This window comes from Hippopotamus amphibius, chromosome 15, assembly GCF_030028045.1.
Source record: "Hippopotamus amphibius kiboko isolate mHipAmp2 chromosome 15, mHipAmp2.hap2, whole genome shotgun sequence".
Classification (NCBI taxonomy): domain Eukaryota; kingdom Metazoa; phylum Chordata; class Mammalia; order Artiodactyla; family Hippopotamidae; genus Hippopotamus; species Hippopotamus amphibius.
Window position 1 is genome coordinate 11,639,770 of NC_080200.1, and position 20,655 is coordinate 11,660,424.

Here is a 20,655-nt window from a genome sequence, read left to right on the forward strand (position 1 = left end):
ATCACACCGCCCCCACCAACCCCTTGTCCTCCAGTCCATTCTCTGCATCTGCATCCTTATTCTTGCCCTGTCACTGGGATCATCAGTACCATTTTCTTTTTTAGATTCCATATATATGAGTTAGCATACAGTATTTGTTTTTCTCTTTCTGGCTTACTTCACTCTGTATGACAGACTCTAAGTCTATCCACCTCATTACATATAGCTCAATTTCATTCCTTTTTATGGCTGAGTAATATTCCATTGTATATATGTGCCACATCTTCTTTATCCATTCATGTTGATGGGCATTTGGCTTCTCCTGTTGCAGAGCACAGGTTCTAGGCGCACGGGCTTCACGAGGTGTGGCACACAGGCTCAGTAGTTGTGGCACACAGGCTTAGTTGCTCTGTGGCATGTGAGATCTTCCCAGCCCAGGGGTGGAACCCATGTACCCTGCATTGGCAGGAGGATTCTCAACCACTGCGCCACCAGGGAAGCCCTTCCCCCTATTTTAGTACAAGCATCCACAATGCACAGAAGGAGAGAGAGGTCACAGGGAATAGCCAGAATGCAAAATTTTATTATTAACTGATTTCAACAAGAAAATGAGTGGATATACTTAGAAACATGGATAGCATCTCCCCCAGCAGCAGGCAGGGTGGGGAAGGAAGACAGGAGGGGTAGGCCTAGGGGATTCCCCTCTGCTCCAGCAAAGTGGGATTGCAGGGCCAGGGCCAGGATCCCTCCATCCAGCTGCAGGCACCAAGACTACCTCACCCAGGGAAGCCCAGGACTGCAGCTGAGGGCAGGAGGCTGAGCAGCCACAGGCCAGGCCTAGGACAAGGTGGATAGAGGGGTCCAGGATGTGACCACTCTAGGCTGACATCACCAGGGGGGCGTCATGGGCTGAGGGTTCTGCAGATATGACATCACCACGGCAGAGATGGACAGCCTGAGACGGGAGAGAGTGAGTCAGTCCAGGACGGATAGGCTTGGGGTCCCCATCACCTCACCCAGGATTTCCTCCCTCTCCAGGCCCAGACTCACATGAAGCTACTCATCATCTGCTTAGTGTCCTCAGAGCTCCGGGAGTTGGCAAAGCTGATGAAGGAGCAATAGACAGCGACCCAAGCGCACCACTTCAGCTGGGAGAGGCAGGTGGACGGGCAGGTTAGGTCAGTGAGAGGCACACCAGTAAGCCCCCACAAGGGCCATTCCCAGACACTGATTCCACCCCAGTTCCACCTGGTGCACTCAAACCTTGACCCCCAGGAGTCCCTCGGTCCCAGGGCTACCATACTAAGTTCCAGGTACCCGAGTCTGGTCCTACTCACTGTCCCACATCTCCAACCCCACCATGTCCCCTCAGACCCAAGAAGCTTGGCTCTTGACATCCCCCATCTCGCTAAGGACCCCACATTCTCTCCACCAGTCCCCACCAAGTTGCATGAAAGTCTGACCCCACCCTCAGACTGACCTCCTAGGTGCCCACCCTGACCCGGACCCCTGGTTTCCCTGATAGCTCTGGCTTGTCCACCTAGCATCACCCCAGCCCCGCCCCCTCAGCACTAGTCCTGCTTCATGCTGAATCCACGACTTCCCACTGTCAGGCAGAGCTACGGGGAGGGGAACTCAGCCCTGCCCACCTTGAGCATGAGGCCACACATGCTGAAGATCATGCCAAGCAGGTTCATGTAGTCCGGTGTCGGGTCATCCAAGGCTGGGTTACACTCGCTCGGTGGGGGCTTGTACCTGCGGCAGGCTCAGGGTCAGGGGTGCTCAAGTTCTGCCCCCAGGATGGGCAGGTGCTCCCCTGGGCTTCCAACCCACAACCTGAGGCCCATTCCCACTGTTAAAAATAAAACCACAGGCCCAAAATGGAGTCACTTATGCTAGGCCATGTCACTGAACCAGGGTTTAGTACCTAACCTAATCGGAACTTCAGCCTTCCCCAGAAATGTAGTCTTATCCAGTCAGTCAGGAATTTGCTGGTCAGCACCAGTGAGGTAGTCTGTCACATGGGCCCCTCTCCCCTCTTCATCCCCCAAAGGAAGAGGTAACCCATCTAATAAGACCCTTTGTTCCCAAAAAGGAGGTGGCTAATCTGAAATCATCCTTTTCTCTGTTCATGACTTCCTTGTCCTGCCTTTAAAAACCTTCCCCTTCCTGTAGCCCTTCAGAGCTCCCTTCTGCTTGCTAAACCAGATGTTGCCTGATCCATGATTCTTTCAATAAAGCCAATTCGATTTTTAAAGCGTACTCGGTTGAATTTTGTTTTTTCAGCAGATTTGGTGGCAGCAACAGGATCCCAAGTGAACTTCTGACAGCATTCAGGTACAACAAGAACCATTAAGCATGGTACCCGTGAACCCCTTTTTGAATCCACTGTCTTTCTCGCTGTTTCTGGAGGCCGTGGGTAAGTTCCTCTCAGTTCTGAGCTCTGGTTCTGTTCCCAGATTCCATGTTGGGAACTGCTGGCATTTTGGTCTGCTGTTCCCCATTTGTTTGTGGGATCCTTTCCCAGGTTCCATGTTGGGCACCACTGGTGGCAGCTGAGGTTCCCCATTTGTTTGGAATCAGTCCACAGTCCCTGTTTGGGGTCCGCTGGTTCAATCCTTTCCCCCAGCTCCACACTGGCAGTTGGTGGTAGTGCGCACAGGCCCTTTCTCTTGGCCAGGCTGCAGTAACTGGTTACAGCTGAAGTGTTAAGGTGTTCATGTTTGTCTGTCTTGCTTTGTGTAGATAAAGGCCAGCTAAGAGAGATGGGAGCTTTCACCTTTAATGAATCAAGCTCGCCATCTGTCGGCACACCTGCTTATTTTATGTCTAAGAACTATAATCTCAGAATCTGTAAATATCTACAAAAATGGCAAAATATTACTAAAAACAACCTAGAATTACAATGGCCATTGTGGGGAATGTGTCAGTGAGACAAGATTGTTTATTTCAGCAGTGCCCTTGAAAGTGACGGTGTCCAAATTAAGCAAACAGAATGGAATACCTATTTTCACTGGTATGCAGAAACCTCCAAATGGCTTCAAGACTCCAAAATAGCTTCATTAAAAGATGGGTAACAAAAAGGCTAATGAAAAATCAAAAACACAAGAAGTACCTAAAACAAAAAAGGATAGGGCTGACATGACCCCTATTGCTCCCCCCTCTCCTTCTTTACCAGGGTACTCACGTTTTACTGATTCTCTTTCTGAACTGCCTTTTCACTCTGAAGAGACTGTTAAACAGTTACCATGTAAGAGAGAATTACTCCAGGTTGCAGAACAAACCTTGGGTGTCTTTCACTCTCTGGTCAAAGATGGAACTGAGGGCCATAGTTAAGACATTTCCTAAACCTAGGGAGGAACCCCAAAAGTTCTTTGAAGAATTTAGAGTCATTAGCAGAGCCTCGACCTCAGGCTGAAAAATCTTTATCAGCTTGTGCACATGTAGGTAGGACCTGGTGAAGCCCCAAAATGGACACAGGAAGCAAAATGGCAAAACTGGAGGATGACCTTCAAGATCCTCAACCAGAAACACCTCACAAAACAGCAACTGACCTTTTATAAGCCAGGCCTAGAATCTTCCCTACCCCTACTGATTGGTCTATTATTCAAACATCCAAAAGCCCTCCTCCTAAGGTGTTCCAGTTCTACGTAATAACTAGAGTCACCTAACCTGCTCTAGCTGCCCTATTTGCAAATAGATTATCTCCTGAGATTAGTGGATTGATAAAAAGACAGAAAATAGGATGGGAGACCACCAGTGTGATGGAGCCAGTGACCACAGCTGAGCTCTTTGAAACACCCTTAGATCAAGACCACAGGCAAAAATTCTCCAAGTTGTTGGCCTTACGCTACAACAGCTCAAAGGCCAGAGACCTAAACTAATGCCCTCCTAGGGGCCCACCATCAAAACGCTGGCCTGAGGACCAATGTATCACATGTAATCAACTGGGACACTGGAAAAAAGATTGTCTTCAAAGGTCTTATGCAAATTCTTCAACTTGAGTGCCCCCATATCTACCTCCTCAGTATTCCAAGGGATTCTCCAGTAAGCTGTTATCAGTAATTCCCTTAAACAGCCAAGGGGAAACTAAAATTAAAATTAATAGGAAACCTAGGACTTTCCTGGTAGTGCAGTGGTTAAGAATCTGCCTGCCAATGCAGAGTTTTTGATCCCTGGTCTGGGAAGATCCCACATGCTTCGGAGCAACTAAGCCCATTCGCCACAACTACTAAAGCCCACATGCCTAGAGCCCGTGTTGTGCAACAAGAGAAGCCACCGCAATGAGAAGCCTGTGCACCACAATGATGAGTAGCCCCCGCTCTCTGCAACTACAGAAAGCCCATGGGCAGCAACGAAGACACAACGCAGCACCCCCCCCCCAAAAAAAAAACATTAATAGGAAAACTTGCCAAATTCTAGTTGATACTGAAGCTACGCTTTCTACTTTATTTATTTAATTGTAATATTTATTTACTTATTTATTTCGTTGCACTGGGTCTTAGTTGTGCCTCACGGTCTCCTTAGTTGTGCCATGTGGGCTCCTTAGTTGTGGCATGCAAACTCTTAGTTGCAGCATGCATGTGGGATCTAGTTCCCTGACCAGGGATCAACCGAGGCCTCCTGCATTGGAAGTGAGGAGTCTTAACCACTGTGCCACCAGGGAAGTCCCTATACTTTCTACTTTACACCCCACTGCCATAGCACAATAAGTCCCTCCAAGTGAAAAAGAGGTTTCCTCACTGGAAGTATCAAATAAAAGTTCAGAGAGAATTTCTACCTCAGCCAGTACAAATGGGACCTTTTACGGAACAGCATTCTTTTTTACTATATGACATCTATGTGACATAGCCCCAGCCAATCTATCAGGCAGAGATCTCCTTTCTAAGTTAAAAGGGCTAATATATTTTGTTTCCAATGGAGACCTCACCCTTAAAATTCCCTAACAACCTGAACCTGATCTTTTATGTTCTTACAATCTGTCCTTGACATAGAAGAGGAAGAATTCCGACAAGAGTCCCTTAGTTTAACTGGCGTGCCCAAAAACCTGTGGGTTATTTCTTTTTTTAAAAAAAAATATTTATTTATCTGGTTGCACTGGGTCTTAGTTGTGGCACGCATGTGGATGCCACAACTGACTGACCAGGGATCAAACCTGGGCCCCCTGCATGGGGAGACAGAATCTTAACCACTACACTACCAGGGAAGTTCCTGTGGGTTATTTCTAATACCAGCATGGCGAGAATAAAAAGTACAGAGCCTATAAAGATCCAGAGACACATAACTAAACCTCTCCCTCAATTACCCCAATATCTGCTAAAGCCTGAAGCCACACAAAGCTTCACACCCACAACAAAAGACCTAATCTCCCAGGAGGTAACCATGTCCTGTGTTAGGCCCCGCAACACACAGATCCTGCCAGCCTGGAAGCCTAATGGGTGAGGATGGCAATTTGTCCAGAACTTGAGCTTTTTTTTGTTGTTTTTCAGGGAAGGTTTTTTTTGTTTGTTTGTTTTTTAATTTTTATTGGCATATAGTTCATTTACAATGTTGTGTTAGTTTCAGGTATACAGCAGAGTGAATCCATTATACCTGTTCATGTATCCACTCATTTTTCGATTCTTTTCCCATATAGGTCTTTACAGAGTATTGAGTAGAGTTAATTCCCTGCACTATACAGTAGGTGCTTATTAGTTATCTATTTTATATATGGTAGTGTGTATATGTCAATCCTAATCTCCCAATTTATCCCTCCCCCCAGGACTCAAGAGCTATTAAGGAGATAGTTATTCCCCATTTTCCAGTTGTCCCAAACCTGTAACACCCTTTTGTCACGAGTTCCACCAGACTCAAAATGGTTCACTGTTGTAGACCTTTGTTCAAGTCTTTTTCAGTATCCCTGTAGACCTCAACAGCTGATGTCTGCTCACCTTAACTTGGAAGAATCAGCAGTACACCTGGACAGTCATACCTCAAGGGTTCACTGAGGCGCCTTCTTATTTCTCCCAAATGCTCCATCAAGATGTAAGGACCCTCCAGTCCCCAGGAAATCAACTTGTTTACAACAGGTGGATGATGGGGCTTCCCTGGTGGCACAGTGGTTAAGAATCCACCTGCCAATGCAGGGGACATGGGTGCAATCCTGGTTCAGGAAGATCCCACATGCCACAGAGCAACTAGGCCCGTGCGCCACAACTACTGAGCCTGTGCTCTAGAGACTGTAAGCCACAACTATTGAGCCCATGTGCACCACAACTACTGAAGCCCACACGCCTAGAGCCCGTGCTCTGCAGCAAGAGAAGCCACTGCAATAAGAAGCCCAAGCACCACAACGAAGGGTAGCCCCGCTCACCGCAACTAGAGAAAGCCCGTGTGCAGCAATGAAGACCCAATGCAGCCAATAAGTAAATAAATAAAATGATAAATTAAAAAAAAAAATAGGTGGACGACCTCTTGCTGTGCTCAGTAACCAAAGAGGCATCCATAAAAGATTCCATTTATCTGCGGCAACCGTTAGGTGAAAAGTGATGGAAGAAATTTTCATATATTGAGGTATGTGGAAGTCATCTTAGGTTATACATGACTGGGCTTGAACTTTATGCTAATTAGAACAGACGGTCTTGTAGTCTGTCAAGCAGACACTGTACTTTGGCTTTAAGTGTTGAAACAAACAAAGGAATGGAGCTATCAGATTGTTTAGAATGTCCACCTTGAAGACAGGGATAAATGTCCCTTCACCCCATTCCTATGATGCCAGTGCGTCAACTCCTTTGAAGATGAGGTCCCCTTCCCCGCCACTAAGGTCATGCTGACTCACTGTGTATGTGATAATCTGTCTCTTAAAACCTTGAAGGAATGTGCCCCTGTTATGTTTGACATTTGTTCTTTGTTCTGACAAGACAGAACTGTGCTTCAGGCATCCAAATGGAGCTGGGTGGCCATTGTGGATGTGGACCTATTCCTGCATGAGAATGTAAATTCTGAGAACTTGAGAACCTGAACGTGAATTTTCTGAACTGTATCAAACTTAACTACACCACCAGCTGCTCTCAAGACAACATCTACTAACAGCTGCCAGCTGCAACCTTATGGTCTCAAGAACTCCCCTTATAACTATACAACCACTTCAGACCTCAACCAATCCTTGCTTAACAAGCACCTTACTTCTTGCCAGCTCCAATTATACTTCCTTTTTTTTTTTTTTTTGGCCGCACCTCGAGGCATGTGGAATATCCCTGATCAGGAATTGAACCCATGCCCTCTGCAGCGGGAGCTCAGAGTCTTAACCACTCGACCACCAGGGAAGCCCCAATTATAATTCTTGACAAGCAAGTTATGTAATTGCAGTTTTTGCCTATATAAGCCTCTGCCATTTTGTAGTCTGGCAAAACACAATCAGGTGCTTCTTGAATCTGTGTTTCCTGGGCTATAGTCCTCAGTTTGGCTTGAATAAAATTCTTATCATAGGTTGGTTACTGATTATTTCCATTGACAAAAAGGACATAAACTTTCCAAGGAAAAATTACAATTATCTCCAGATACCGTTCACTAGGTATAGTGCTGAAGGAACTCAGCTATCTCCATAAAGGATTACGCTAATCCAAGAATTTCCTATGCCTACAACTAAGCGACAGCTTCATGAATTTCTAGACTTGATTGACTATTGCAGGCTGTGGGTTCCTAATTTTTCTCTATTGGCTTCCCCCACTCTATGAACTTACTAAAATTTTAGTCCCTGAGCCCCTTCCTAGGGAAGATAAACATAGCAGGCTTTTCTAAGACTAAAACAAGTGCTATAAGAACTGCCAGCCCTAGGCCTACCTAATTATTCAAAATCTTTCACCTTATTTGTGCATGAAAGAGATAACCAAACCTGGGAACGCTCACACAAGAGCATAGCAATAAACAGTCTGTTTCCTGTCACAGCATATAACTGGATTCAGTTGCCAGTGCCTATACCAACTGTCTTAAGGCTATTGCTGCAGCTGCATAGTGAGTAGAAGCCACCGCAGATCTAACCCTAAGTAATGGCATTTATTTACAAACATCTCATGCTGTCCAAAGTCTTCTTAACTCTGAATTGACTCCACATTCCTCTGCAAGCAGATTAACCTCCTATGAGATCCTTATGCTTCCACCACCCCACTCAACATCTTAAATGTCATAATGACCTTAATCCTGCTACATCGCTATCCCTGCCTAACAAAGATGAGCCCCATGACTGCCAGGTAAGAACATCCTGATCTAATCTTATTTATTGACGGGTCATACTCTAAGAATGAAAAAGGGATACTTTGTTTCCTAGCTGGTTATGCTATTACTAACCAATATGAATTACTTAAAAGGGAAACTTCCCACAAACTAAAGCAGCCCAAGAAGCAGAACTCCATGACCTTACCCCAGCGTGAGAGTTATCAGATGACAGACTGTTAATATTTATACCAATAGCTGGTATGTCTTTGTGGTCGTCCATGATTTGGGCATGTTATGGAAACAGAGGGGTTTTCTTATGCCCTCTGGGCCCACAATCAAAAATGGGCAACAAATAAACTACCTTCTTACTGCTGTTCTCTTACCTTCTGAAATTGCTGTCATTAAAATTAAGGCTCAGTGATTACTGAGCCCGAGTGCCACAACTACTGAAGCCCATGTGCCTAGAGCCCATGCTCCACGACAAGAGAAGCCACCTCAATGAGAAGCCTGCACACTGCAATGAAGAGTAACCCCTGCTCGCCACAACTAGAGAAAAGCCTGTGCACAGCAGCAAAGACCCAACACAGCCATAAATAAATAAATAAATTTAAAAAAATAAATAAAACTAAGGCTCAGACTAAAAGGGCTGAACCTGAGTTCAGGGAATGCCCTAGCTGACTTTCATGCAAAGACAGCAGCAACAGCATCTATAAATATGGCACTGGGAATTCCCTGGTGGTCCGATGGTTAAGACTGGGTGCTTTTAGCGTGGTAGCCCAGGTTCAATCCCTGGTCGAGGAACTAAGATCTTGCAAGCCACGTAGAGCAGGCAGTAAATCAATCAATCAATCAATCAATAATCAATCAATCAATCACACTTGGATGAACACCATTCTGCTTCAGCAAAAAATGACCCCTCATTGCCAGCCTTTGGCCATCCTGATGCCTTTGTAACATGGTATCAATCTGCTCCTGAACAGAGTTGGGTTTTTTTTCTTTTTGTTTTAATTTTTTGACAGCATTGTGGGCTTGTGGGATCTTGGTTCCCCTGCCAGGGAATGAACCCGGGCCCTCGGCAATGAAAGTGCAGAGTCCCAACCACTGGTCTGCCAGGGAATTCCCTGAACAGACACATTAGGATGTGCAAGCAATGGTTGTAAATTAAATGAACAGTCAGAGCTATGGGAAACCCAAGATGGCCACTTGGTTCTTCCTGGCTCCCTGGCAAACCCCATTTTTCAGTTTTTGTATTCCTTCACCCATCACAGTGCATTTAAGATGACTCAAATGATGAAGACACTGGCGGGGAGACATAAAATTACAAAAGTAGTTCACCACCAATGTTTGACCTGTCAGATCCATAATACTGGAAAAACTATTTTTGTTCCCAGAGGCCTCAGACCTCTTCCCCCTGGACACTCTGAGCACCTGCGGCTGGACTTCATTCAGCTGCCACCTAGTGTGGGTTATCAATATGTTCTTGTTATTCTACATATGTTTTCAGGATGGGTTGAAGTCTTCCCTTGCTACAAGGCTGATGCCCTCACATTGGCAATGAAACTGTTAGAAAACGTGTTTCCCATTCAGGGTATACCTTCCACAATCTCCAGTGACTGAGGCACCCACTTCACTGGGCAAACCATACAAGCCTTAATGAAAATCTTGCAAACTTCTTGGAATTATCACTCTCCCTATCACTCTCAATCATCCGGCAAGGTGGAGAGAACTAACGGGGTCCTCAAAAATCTCTAAACTTGCTAAAACTACTGGACTCTCTTGGCCTAAGGTATAGCCTCTGGCCATGCCAACTGTTCCCAGTACCCCCTTTGGAAAACAGAGACTCACTCCACATGGAATAGTCACCAGTAGACCAATGTCCATTGGTATATAGCTTTTGGCTGATCCCTTGTTATCTCATGTTAGTCTGAACTGCTACCGTCTTTCATGTCTTATGCTAAAGCCTGTCATCAACAGGTTAAAGAAGCCTTCCCAGATCTCAATGCAAAGGGTCCTGTCAGTCACAGTCTGGAGCCTGGTGACTGGGTATTCTGGAAACATCATCAGAGGAAGACAGCCCTCAAGCCCCATTGGAAGAAACCTTATCAAGTGCTCCTGACCACTGACACTGCTGCAAAACTAGAAGGCGTTGAGCCTTGAGTACACATCTCACAGTTAAGGAAGGCTCCCCTGACATCTAGTAGCATATAGATGCTGGAGACCTCTGAATCAAACCGATGAGGAAGAGAAGCAGCTGACATCAAGGTGGACTGCTTCTGTCCCAGATGCCAGATCCAGACCATACTTTCAACGTGAAACTCTTCCTCCTTCTTCTTTTCTCTACTCTGTCACTGACCTGGAAAGACAATGCTCTCATATTTACCTCCCAGGCCATTGCTAAGGGAGGTAACCTTTCAGACTCCTGGATTTTTCCTCAAAGATTCCAATCTATCCGTGATGCTACAGACCCTCTGGTCCTCCCTGTGACCAGTTTCTCTTCTAGTCTCATGTCATAGAAAACTAAAATTGAACCCCCTAAAAGCTTCTTTCGCAGTTCAGCTTTTACAGCCAGAACAACCTATGCCTTGCTGTTTCCTTTCTCCCATCATAACTGTACCTACTCAACTAGAAATAATTACCTAGTAAATCTTAGTGCATTTGCACCCCCACATTCCCATGATAACCTAGATCAGATTTGCCCTCACTCACTAAGAGATCTCACCAGCAGCACCCGTCTTTGCAAGGCATTTAGAACAACACTTTATTTCAAGATGGGAGATTCTCTTCCCAGTCATGCTGAAAACCTGCCATGTGGTTTGAATGGGTAAACGCAGTAATCCCTGTGAATGAATCCATTAATAGTACCTCCTTAACGGGAATGGTCTGTGTCCCCACTGGGTTTGTCTTTGTCCATGGTGGTTATCATTCTCCTCGGGCCTCTGAATGCCTAGACAACCAGTGCACAGTGGGCAATACTTCTTAGGTGATCTAACTGGGTCCCTAACTTTCCATAAGGGAACTAAGACACATCATTGGTCAACTCCCCTGGACTGACATCACCAAGCTAAAAATGATGATGAGGATTCCATCACTCAGGATTTACTTCCTTTGGCAGGGCCATCAGCCCAAGAAAGATCCTTAGATTCTCTGGCCAAAGTTGTTCTTTATAACAGAATAGCCCTTGATGATCTTTTAGCTGAGCAAGGAGTGTCTATTCTGTGGTCAATTCCACCTGCTGCACCTGGATTAACCCTTTTGGGGAAGTTGAAAGTCTATTATTACACAAGAGCACTGAGCAAGCCAGTTGGCTTAAGAACGTGACTCCTTCAATAGGAACTTTCTTTTTTTTTTTTTTTTTACCAGGGATCAAACTCGTGCCCACTGCTTTGGAAGCACGTAGTTCTAACCACTGGACCACCAGGGAATTCCCAATGGGAACTTTGAAGTATTTGCTTTGGCCTGGTTTGGATCCTGCGGACCATGGCTCCAAAGTGCACTCCAAACACTGTGAATTATCCTGTTCATGATAATCCTAATAATCTCCCTGGTGCACTGTAATCTCTCAAAAGCTTTAAATGCACATTCACAGTCACTAACCGCCAAGCAAAAGATCTCCCTAACACTAAAGCATCAGAAAAGGAACAAAAGAATGACCAACTTAAAGACTGTGAACCTGAAGCCAGTCTGGACCTGTGACTATCACAGGGGTTAAGCAAAAACATCATAACTTATGGTTAGCATGCAGAGGGACAACAAAAGCTGCGAGAACCTCAGAGCAGTAGCTGAGAGTGGCGCTCCTGCCTTAAGTTTTGATCACATCTCTCAGTTAAGCTGAGAGTGTGATTAAGAGGGGTGGTGCATGGGTGGGGGGCGGTGGCATTGTTAAAAAGAAAACCACAGGCCCAAACTGGAGTCCCTTATGCTACGCCAAGCCACCAAAGCAGGGCTCAATACCTAACCTAACTGAAACTTCCGCCTCCTCCACAAATGTAGTCTTAAGCGGTCAGTCAGGAATTTTCTGATCAGCACCAATGAGGTAGTCTGTCACAAGGGTCCTCTCCCCTCTCCATCCTCCAAAAGGAAGACGAGGTAACCTTACCTAATAAGATCCCTTTTTTCCCAAAAGGGAAATGACCTAATCTGAAATCATCCTTTTCTCTGTATATGACTTTCTTGCCCTGCCTTTAAAAAACCTTTCCCTTTCTGCAGCCCTTTAGCGCTCCCCTTTACTTGCTAGATGGGATGCTTCCCAATTCGTGAATCATCTGATAAAGCCAAATATATCTTTAAAATTTACAGCTGAACTTTGTTTTTTTTTTTTTTTTTTTAACACCATGACAACTAGGATCCTCACCTCAGCACTTTGTTGGGCCTCCGTGGGTCCGACATGTTGTTCGCGGACATAGCGAGTCAGAAGTCCCGCCTCTTCCGCTGAGGGAGTCGCCGCTTCCGGCAAGCTTCCGGCGTGGAAACGGAGGATGGCTTTTAGAGTAACACATTCAGCCCTGGCGCTTACGTTCCTGCCGGCGATGGCCGGAACGTCCCCCAGCCTGGAGATAGAGAATTCGAAGGAGTCAAAAATGTTTCCAGAAAACAGGAAGTGGGGAAAGAAACTGGGAAGCTGGGAAGAAGCTTTAGTGTTTCCAACGCTTTCTCCAAAAAGCCTAAATGTTGAACCCGGAAGTGAGAAATAGGAAGTAGACTATGGAGGACGATAATAAGGTTACACCCAAGCGTGGGTTCCCAGGGCAAGGAAAGGCTCGGTGCAGGCTGATGTCAGGTGGCTAGGAAGGGAGGGCGGAGCAATGGCTTTCCCCGAGCCAAAGCCGCGGGGCCCGGAGCTGCCGCAGAAACGGTTGAAGACGTTGGACTGCGGGCAGGGGGCGGTGCGAGCCGTGCGATTTAATGGTGAGCGCCCTTATCCTCATTCCGGGTCCTCCTCCGGCTCCTGAGGTCGGCGGCCCAGTAACCCCCGCCTGCTGTTCCCCAGTGGATGGCAATTACTGTCTGACTTGCGGCAGCGACAAGACCCTGAAGCTGTGGAACCCGCTGCGGGGGACGCTACTGCGGACGTACAGCGGCCACGGCTACGAGGTGCTGGACGCGGCCGGGTGAGCCGGGGGCCAGGCCGGGGTGGGGGGCGCTGAGGCCAGGATCAGAGGTAGAGGCTGATCTTCTCTGCTCTGCCCTCTAGATCCTTTGACAACAGCAATCTCTGCTCCGGCGGCGGGGACAAGGCGGTGGTGCTGTGGGATGTGGCGTCGGGGCAGGTCGTGCGCAAATTCCGGGGCCACGCGGGGGTGAGTGCAAGCAAGAAGGGGCCACGTTAGAGCGGACCTGAATTTGCGTGTAGGTGGTGGCAGGGACCCCCGCCCGCAATTACAGTGCAAATATTCTACTCCTTCCCCACGGCCCCGCCTTCACCAAGCCCTGTCCTTGCAGCTTCCCCAAAACCGTTCACCTCCCCTACCCCTAGCCTTTTCCTTTGCTTTAACTTGCACTGGGAAGCCTGCTTTTATCCCCATCCTAAAAAGCCCCATCTTCTCTAAGCTGCTGTTCCTGTTTCACAGAAGGTGAACACAGTGCAGTTTAATGAAGAGGCCACAGTTATCCTGTCTGGTGAGTCCGGAGCCTAGGCAGGTGGGCCCCGGGGACTGCCTCTGTTCACCAAACCTGATCCACTTTCATGCTGCCCTCATAGGTTCTATCGATTCCACCATCCGCTGCTGGGACTGCCGCTCTCGGAGACCTGAGCCCGTACAGAAGCTGGACGAAGCCAAGGATGGCATATCCAGTGTGAAGGTGTCAGACCATGAGGTCCTCACAGGGTGAGCGGGGCCAGGACCTCGCCCCTCCCCAGGTGCCACTGGAGATCACAGCTGTACTTAGATTAAAATTTACTCTCTTCGCTGCACTCGCAAGGCCCTGCATGGTCTGGTCTCTGTTGTGCTCTCAGTTTTTATTCATTCCCAATTCATTTCTGTTAAATATGCCACACATGCCCCCACCCCAGGACCAACTTTTGCAATTGCTCTTCCTCTGCCTGGACTGCCCTTCTACTACTTATTCAGAGTGTGTTTGAACACCTCCTGCAGGTCACATTTTAGGTCAATGAGCATACGGTAGTAAACAAGATAGGAAAACAAGGAAAAATTCCTGCCTACATAGAGTTGATATTCTAGCTGCAGGAGATAATTTTTTTTTTAAATGTCCATGCAGGGCTGCCCAAGTATTGCCACAACCTGAGGGAGTGCCAGTTCCACCACTGGGGGCATTTGGGCTGCACCACCTGTTGGCCCACCCAGTTCCCACACATCCCCCCTTGGACTGCACATGGTTGCCTCCTTCTCATCCTCGAGTCCCAATTCATATGTCACCTCCATGGGGAGCTGATTACCCTCAGTCAGTGAGGCTTCACGTTGGCAACAGATGCTCCTGGCTTGGTAGCAACTGTGTCCCAAGCTCCCACACAGGGTCTGGCGTAGAGAAGGAGCTCAGTATAAATCAGAAACAGATGCAGTGGGAGCTGATTGGCCCCGGGGGCTGAGTTTCAAAGCCAGTGCCTCAGAATTCCACTCATGAATTCACTTCAGTGCATGTTTTCCGTGGCTGGTCCTGAACATGACATGACAGTGAAGAGTACCCAGGAAGGGCAGGCACCCAGCCTTGCCATCAGGGCCCTGGCCAGGTGAGAGGGTACAGGGACACCAAAGCTGGAGCCCTGGACCTACTGGCGCCTGTGATGTTTCAGCTGGATCCACCCTCTTTTGCAGTTCCGTAGATGGCCGGGTGAGGCGCTATGACCTGAGGATGGGGCAGCTCTTCTCAGACTACGTGGGCAGTGAGTGTGGCTAGGGCTGTGGGTAGGCAGGGAAGGTGGGGGCAGCACAGGAGAACCCAGCCTGACCTGCTTGCCCACCCCTCCCATTCCCCCAGGCCCCATCACCTGCACCTGCTTCAGCCGGGACGGGCAGTGCACCCTGGTGTCCAGCCTGGACTCCACGTTGCGGCTTCTGGACAAGGACACAGGGGAGCTGCTGGGCGAGTGAGTCCTCAGGGTCATGGGGCCCCTCCGCCATCCCCAGTTAGGCCCCAAACCCTGCCTGATCCCACTCACCCCCAGGTACACGGGCCACAAGAACCAGGAGTACAAGCTGGATTGCTGCCTGAGTGAGCGCGACACGCACGTGGTCAGCTGCTCCGAGGACGGGAAGGTGTTCTTCTGGGACCTGGTGGAGGTGAGCCTCCCCATCCCCATTTCACACCAGGGGGCCAGCCCTGTCCTTACCGGAGTCACTCCCAGGCCTTTAAAAGGGAGTGCTGTTAGAACTGGGGGCTGAAAGGAGTGAGAAGATGAGACAAGAAGAACATTCCTGGCACAGGGCGCAGCATGAGCTAAGCCTTGGGGGTGTGGCACACACGCATTGGTCAGGAAATAGAAGTACTTTGGATGGCAGTGGCAGCAGTAGGATCCAGGTCAGGCTGGGCCACTGGAACTGACCCTGAGGGAGGGGGAGCCAATGGTGGCACCTGACCTCAGGTGAGACAGGGCTGTGGTTGTTCAGGAAGTCTGAGCCACCTCTGAGCATCCCTGTGGTATCCAGCCCCAGGCACTGTGAGCCCTGTCCTGATGTGTCTCAGCCTGGTGGGGACATCAGGATGCAAACTGACCAGCCAGGTTTAATGGGGTCAGAGCTGGGGCTTGGCCAGGGAAGTAAACCCCCTAAGAGGATGGAGGGAACTGCGTGGCCCTGGAGAGTCCAGAACCAGCTCTCCCTCTGGGAACTAAGAAAGTGCCAATGTTCCGCCTAATCTCTTGAGGGTGCAGTAGACCGGAAGTCACTCTGAAGGGGAGGGCAACGTGAAAGGACACTTTGCAGGTGGAAAGAAGAACCATGGCCTGTTTGAGGAACAGTGTATGTTGAGCTGTGGCTGCAGGGTGATGAAGGGAGTGAGCACTGAGGCTATCAAGTGGGCAGGTGGAGCCCAGATAGCGGTGAGGGGAGGGAAGCTGCGACCCGCATGTGACCGGGCCTGGAGGAGGGTAGTGGATGTGAAGGTGGAGAGAATCAGCAATATCTGGGCATGGTCTAAAGGTGGAGCCAAGAGGATTTACTGACAAAGGGATGTGAGATGTAAGAGAAAGATTCAAGATGTTTGACCTGAGCAGCTCGTAGGAAAGAGTTACTGAGGGGCTCATTAATTTTGCAGTGTATTTGAAGCACTTAGAGGCATTGGCTGAAAGCAGGGGAGAGGTGGCCGAAGAGAGGGAGGCACACTGATGACCACTCCCAACCCCCTCACTCCACAGGGTGCCCTGGCGCTGGCCCTGCCTATAGGTTCTGGTGTGGTACAGTCGCTGGCCTACCACCCCACAGAGCCCTGCCTGCTGACTGCCATGGGGGGCAGCATCCAGTGCTGGCGGGAAGAGGCCTACGAGGCTGAGGGTGGCACAGGCTAAAGACAGAGAGAGAGCCTGAGAAGAACCACAACACCATTTATTCCAGACATGCTGCTGACCAAAGAGTGGGAACAGGCTGGGTCTGCAAGCTAATAAATAAAGGAGGGGGTGAGGCCTCCCTGGGGCTGCGCCATCTAGTGTTCAGTCCTCGTTCTTCTCGGTCGTGAAGGCATCTACCTTCTGGGCAAAGGTTTCAGCCACGAGCAGCGGGAAGACCAGGGAGGCATCAGCATAGACCTGTGGAGGGAACCCGGGTGAGCCACGGCACCCATGAGAGACCCTGTGCCCTAGCTGGCCGGCCCTCACCTTGACAGGCTGTGCATCCACCCGGATCTTGCCCCAAGAGACAGCTTCGTCCGGCCGGGCACCTGAGTCAGAGCCATCAAACTCCTGGGCTGTGTTGATGTAGACGGCGTAGTCAGCCCCGTTCCGCTGTGGGGAGGGGCAGAGTGGGCTGATCAGCCACACAGACTCCAAGGCAGGGCACTGTAGCTAGAGGCTGAGGGAAGTGTCCCAGATAAAGGAAGCCCTTGGTGGCCCCTCACTCCAAGGGAAGGGCCCCATGTCAACACCTGGGCAGAGGAAGGGGTCAGGGGGTGCTGGGCAGACAGTGGGCAGTGTTGCTCCAGGCTCACATCCCACGTACAAAAGCCCTTCCACATCTACCACCAACTCTATAGAAGACCTCCAAACCCAACTACCTCTCCCCTGTCTATGGCCCCCACCCTGGTCCCGCCATTTGCTCCCTCCAGGGCAGCCAGAGGGCACTTGTGAACACCTGAGTGGCCCTCAAGCCCCTGTAGTTTCTGCCTGTCACCTCCTGCCTTACCTCCTCCCACCTCCCCTTCACCAGCCCCCCTAGCTGTTCCCTGACCTACATCAGGCACCTCAGAACCTTTGCACTGACTGGTCCTTCTGCTGGGAATGCTCTCTCACCCCCACCCCCAAAACAACCACATGGCTCACAGGAGCACCTCCTGAAAAACCTCTGTTCACAGGTCACATGTCCCAGGAAGCTTTCCCTTTTTTGAACAACACCCCTTTCTCTTGCCATCTCGTCATCCTCCCTTATTTTTCTCCATAGCAATTACTGCCACCTGATGTGCATGTCACCTGTTTGCTGTCTATCTCCCCCACTAGAATGTCTGTTCCAGGCGGGCAGGGATCTTGGCCTGTCTAGTCCACGGCTGTCTCCCCAGTACATGCCACAGGCCTAGCACACAGGCCTGTCTGCACTGCAGGCCTGAGTGCCACGCCCTACTAGGGACCACACACACTCCGTCCCTGCTCACCATGAGGTTGGCGTTGGCGATGTGGTGCTTGACCACACCACCGCCCAGGATGATCATCCCAGTACGCTTGGCGAAGATGGCCTGTGTGTTGATGAGCCTCAGGTCTGAGAAAGAGGGCTGTGTCAGGCCACGAGCCCAGGCAGCCCTCCTCCCCTACCCTTCTGGGGCCCCAGCACCTTACCTTCAACGATATCTAGGACCAAGCCTGGGTTCTTATAGGAATGGAAGAAGATCATGTCACCCAGCGAGCCATCTGTGAGTGCCGGGCTCAACACAGGGATGTGGTTCTGAGAAAGAGCAAGACAGAAAAGTGGTCGGAGCTCAGAGCCCCATGGGAGCAACCTGGGGGCATTCCTTCCTCTCTGCCTGATTCTGGGCAAGATGCCTGGCACATAAAGAATGGCAGCTCTCTGTTTTTCTGACTGCTGGACCCCACAGCCTCTGAAGAGCATATGACCCTACATTGTGCCCCACAGACGCTCCTAAGCACTGCTCCCAACTGCTTTCAGGTAGTCTGTCAGTAGAGCAGACTACCAGGACCACAGTCAGTAGCTGAGGGACCTCAGACAAACTGCCTCATCTCTCTCTTTCTCAGGTTCCTCATCTAGTAGTGGGGATGATGAGAATAGCACCAACTCCCCAGGTGCCTGTGAAGATGAAACAACACATGCCAAAGCCTGGCAACTTTGCCCCCATCCAGCCCCTCACCTTCTGGGCCCAGTAATACACCGATTCTGGGTTGTTTATCTCCTTGCCAAGCCGGGCAATCATCTTAGAAGGCGTCCACTTCACACTCTAGGAGAAGACATTGGCTTCAGCCTGGGACACCTCCCCTGACACCCACCAAGCCACCCCCCCTCCCCACCAGGTTGTTCCAGCCTCACCTCCGTGTTCTGCTCCAGCACCATCTGGTCCAGAATGGGCATCAGCCAGTCCTCAAACTTGCAGTAATTGTCGTTGGGCACCAGCAGGTTTCCAATCCTGGGGACAAGAGGCATGTGGGCATCAGGGCCCAGGACCCTCAGCCTGGCTCCCCTACCCAGCACCACTCACGGCCCCCCACCTGTTGATCCCGTTCTCACGTAGCTCCTTCCCCCTGAGGCTGAACTCGCCCAGGTACGTGGGCGCCAGGCACTTGATGAGATCCTCCTCCACACCCCCAGCCGTGGTCACCAAAACATCCACCTGCAGCCACAAGGCAGTGAGGTCGGCCCAAGAAGGGAGGCCCTGCCTTCATACCAGGCAGGACTCCCAACTCTCATCCAGTGACCTTTGTGGGGAGCCCTGCTGCAAACAAAACTGACCCACAGTTCCCTACCTCACTTAAATGACCAGTAATCTTATTGCCCGTTAAGACTCAGAGAGGCCAAGGTCACAACCCCACCAGGTCCCCACCATGTTGTGCTGCACAAGGTAACGGATGGTCTCACGGATGCCTGAACTGATGAGGTTAGATGTGTAGCCCAGAAAAATGGTGCAGCCGGTGAGTGGGCGCCGGCTCTGGGTCAGGTCAGCATGTTGGTCTTCATTCTGATCCAGTGGCTCCAGTTTCTTCTCTATCTGTGTGTAAGAGTAGGGTCGAGTTAACTTCTGGCCCCAAACTCCAGCCCAAGGACCCCAGGTGGGTTTCAGAGTCAGATTCCGCGCCCAGACCCTGCCCACTCAGGGATATGGGACCACTTCTACCTGGAACCAGGGAATGAACACCCCCGTGCAGGCTCCGCCCTGTTCACGGCCCAAGTCTCAGGTCACACGCTCAGGCTTTGCCCCTTTTCAGGAACCACTTTTGCAGGCCCTACCCCTCTCCCCACTAGGAAAACCAAATCCAAGCTCAGGTCCCGCCCTCCCTTAGGCTCCTCCTTCAATATCTTCCTCAACCGCTCGGTCTTGCCACAGGCTCCGCCCTTTCCAGAATACTAGCACGTGTTCCCTATCACGCGCCCGCTACCTAGAGTCTGTCTCCACCCGTTCCCCCGCACAGAAACTCCCGCCCGGGGGTGGGGGTGGGGGCGGGGGCGGTTCCTCGTCTCTCTCCAGCTATTGGACTAAGAACACACCTCCTCCCAGGGAAGTCCCGCCCCCAAGTACCGCACGGTGCTCCTGAGGCCGCGCCCCCTCAAACGTGGCACTCCCACCCAGGCCTCACCATGGCGTTCACTTGCTGTACCGCGCGCCCGAAGTTAGTGGCCTGGAAACCAGTGGTGCCGAAGGCCTCCAGCAGTGCGCGGTAGTCCACGCCGCGGTTGAAGTCGTAGCCCCGGACCTGGGCGCTCTCGGACGGTAGTGCCGAACTGTGCTTCAACACGGCGGCCAGCGCCGCCGCGGGCGCCTTCCCCTCCAGGGGAGCCTCCATGTTCCAGGGGCTGCACTCTCAAATCAGAGCCGGCCCAGGCCACGCCTCCGGCGGCCTCGAACTGCGATAAGCCCGAGCACGCACTTCTGTAGGACACCTAAGAGCTGGGGAAAACCTTGGGGGCCGGGGGCCGGAAGTTTGTGGTCACATGACCTGCCGACGCCCGGAGTGAAGAGTGCCCGTCTTTGCTTGTGTATTCCGTAGTACGGAAGCCATAAGGAGCCATACTTCCTGTTTCGCGTGTCCTCAGTCGCAGATGAATGAAGAGTCTTACTGCCGCCTGCTGGAGACCCACCGCGTTGCGTGGCACTTGCCCGTTAGTTTCTGTTCTCTCAGGGAGGATAGCTTCTTAGACGTCACCCTTGGACAAAATTCGAATC

General features: G+C 50.3%; 3 protein-coding genes across 6 annotated transcripts; 1 reads left to right on the forward strand and 2 right to left on the reverse strand.

Annotated features, from left to right (window-relative positions):
• Nucleotides 1–544: 544 nt before the first annotated feature.
• Nucleotides 545–12,633, reverse strand: WDR83OS (WD repeat domain 83 opposite strand). Its single transcript, XM_057710232.1, has 4 exons — nucleotides 12,524–12,633; nucleotides 1,629–1,734; nucleotides 1,030–1,127; nucleotides 545–934 (listed from the first exon to the last, which is right to left on the reverse strand). Exons 1-4 carry the CDS (start codon nucleotides 12,571–12,573, stop codon nucleotides 868–870), a joined length of 321 nt encoding a protein of 106 aa, XP_057566215.1. The 5' UTR covers nucleotides 12,574–12,633; the 3' UTR covers nucleotides 545–867.
• A 154-nt stretch (nucleotides 12,634–12,787) lies between these two features.
• Nucleotides 12,788–16,759, forward strand: WDR83 (WD repeat domain 83). 2 transcript variants are annotated; one of them, XM_057710515.1, is made up of 9 exons: nucleotides 12,788–13,077; nucleotides 13,160–13,280; nucleotides 13,364–13,469; nucleotides 13,740–13,788; nucleotides 13,871–13,997; nucleotides 14,943–15,010; nucleotides 15,106–15,214; nucleotides 15,293–15,407; nucleotides 16,481–16,759. In XM_057710515.1, exons 1-9 carry the CDS (start codon nucleotides 12,975–12,977, stop codon nucleotides 16,628–16,630), a joined length of 948 nt encoding a protein of 315 aa, XP_057566498.1. In that variant the 5' UTR covers nucleotides 12,788–12,974; the 3' UTR covers nucleotides 16,631–16,759. The 2 variants fall into 2 exon arrangements, with proteins under 2 accessions (XP_057566498.1, XP_057566499.1); XM_057710516.1 differs by lacking the exon at nucleotides 16,481–16,759 and adding an exon at nucleotides 16,381–16,479 and having other exon boundaries at nucleotides 12,886–13,077.
• Nucleotides 16,647–20,606, reverse strand: DHPS (deoxyhypusine synthase). 3 transcript variants are annotated; one of them, XM_057710511.1, is made up of 9 exons: nucleotides 20,069–20,606; nucleotides 19,318–19,482; nucleotides 18,986–19,107; nucleotides 18,807–18,903; nucleotides 18,631–18,717; nucleotides 18,104–18,209; nucleotides 17,923–18,026; nucleotides 16,937–17,062; nucleotides 16,647–16,867 (listed from the first exon to the last, which is right to left on the reverse strand). In XM_057710511.1, the coding sequence occupies exons 1-9, from the start codon at nucleotides 20,273–20,275 to the stop codon at nucleotides 16,772–16,774; spliced, it is 1,110 nt and encodes a 369-aa protein (XP_057566494.1). In that variant the 5' UTR covers nucleotides 20,276–20,606; the 3' UTR covers nucleotides 16,647–16,771. The 3 variants fall into 3 exon arrangements, with proteins under 3 accessions (XP_057566494.1, XP_057566495.1, XP_057566496.1); XM_057710512.1 differs by lacking the exon at nucleotides 20,069–20,606 and adding an exon at nucleotides 19,609–19,740; XM_057710513.1 differs by lacking the exons at nucleotides 18,986–19,107; nucleotides 20,069–20,606 and adding an exon at nucleotides 19,609–19,741.
• Between the last annotated feature and the right edge of the window lie 49 nt (nucleotides 20,607–20,655).

Coding starts and splice junctions, on each gene's coding strand:
- WDR83OS (XM_057710232.1), bottom strand. CDS start 12,573: ATGTCCGCGAACAACATGTCGGACCCACGGAGGCCCAACAAAGTGCTG. Junction 1,128..1,628: donor TGTGTGGCCTCATGCTCAAG/GTGGGCAGGGCT, acceptor TGCCTCTCCCAG/CTGAAGTGGTGCGCTTGGGT. Junction 935..1,029: donor CAGATGATGAGTAGCTTCAT/GTGAGTCTGGGC, acceptor CTCCCGTCTCAG/GCTGTCCATCTCTGCCGTGG.
- WDR83 (XM_057710515.1), top strand. CDS start 12,975: ATGGCTTTCCCCGAGCCAAAGCCGCGGGGCCCGGAGCTGCCGCAGAAA. Junction 13,470..13,739: donor AATTCCGGGGCCACGCGGGG/GTGAGTGCAAGC, acceptor CCTGTTTCACAG/AAGGTGAACACAGTGCAGTT. Junction 15,011..15,105: donor CTTCTCAGACTACGTGGGCA/GTGAGTGTGGCT, acceptor CCATTCCCCCAG/GCCCCATCACCTGCACCTGC.
- DHPS (XM_057710511.1), bottom strand. CDS start 20,275: ATGGAGGCTCCCCTGGAGGGGAAGGCGCCCGCGGCGGCGCTGGCCGCC. Junction 19,108..19,317: donor ACCTTGTGCAGCACAACATG/GTGGGGACCTGG, acceptor TTGTGGCTGCAG/GTGGATGTTTTGGTGACCAC. Junction 18,027..18,103: donor GGTCCTAGATATCGTTGAAG/GTAAGGTGCTGG, acceptor CCTCTTTCTCAG/ACCTGAGGCTCATCAACACA.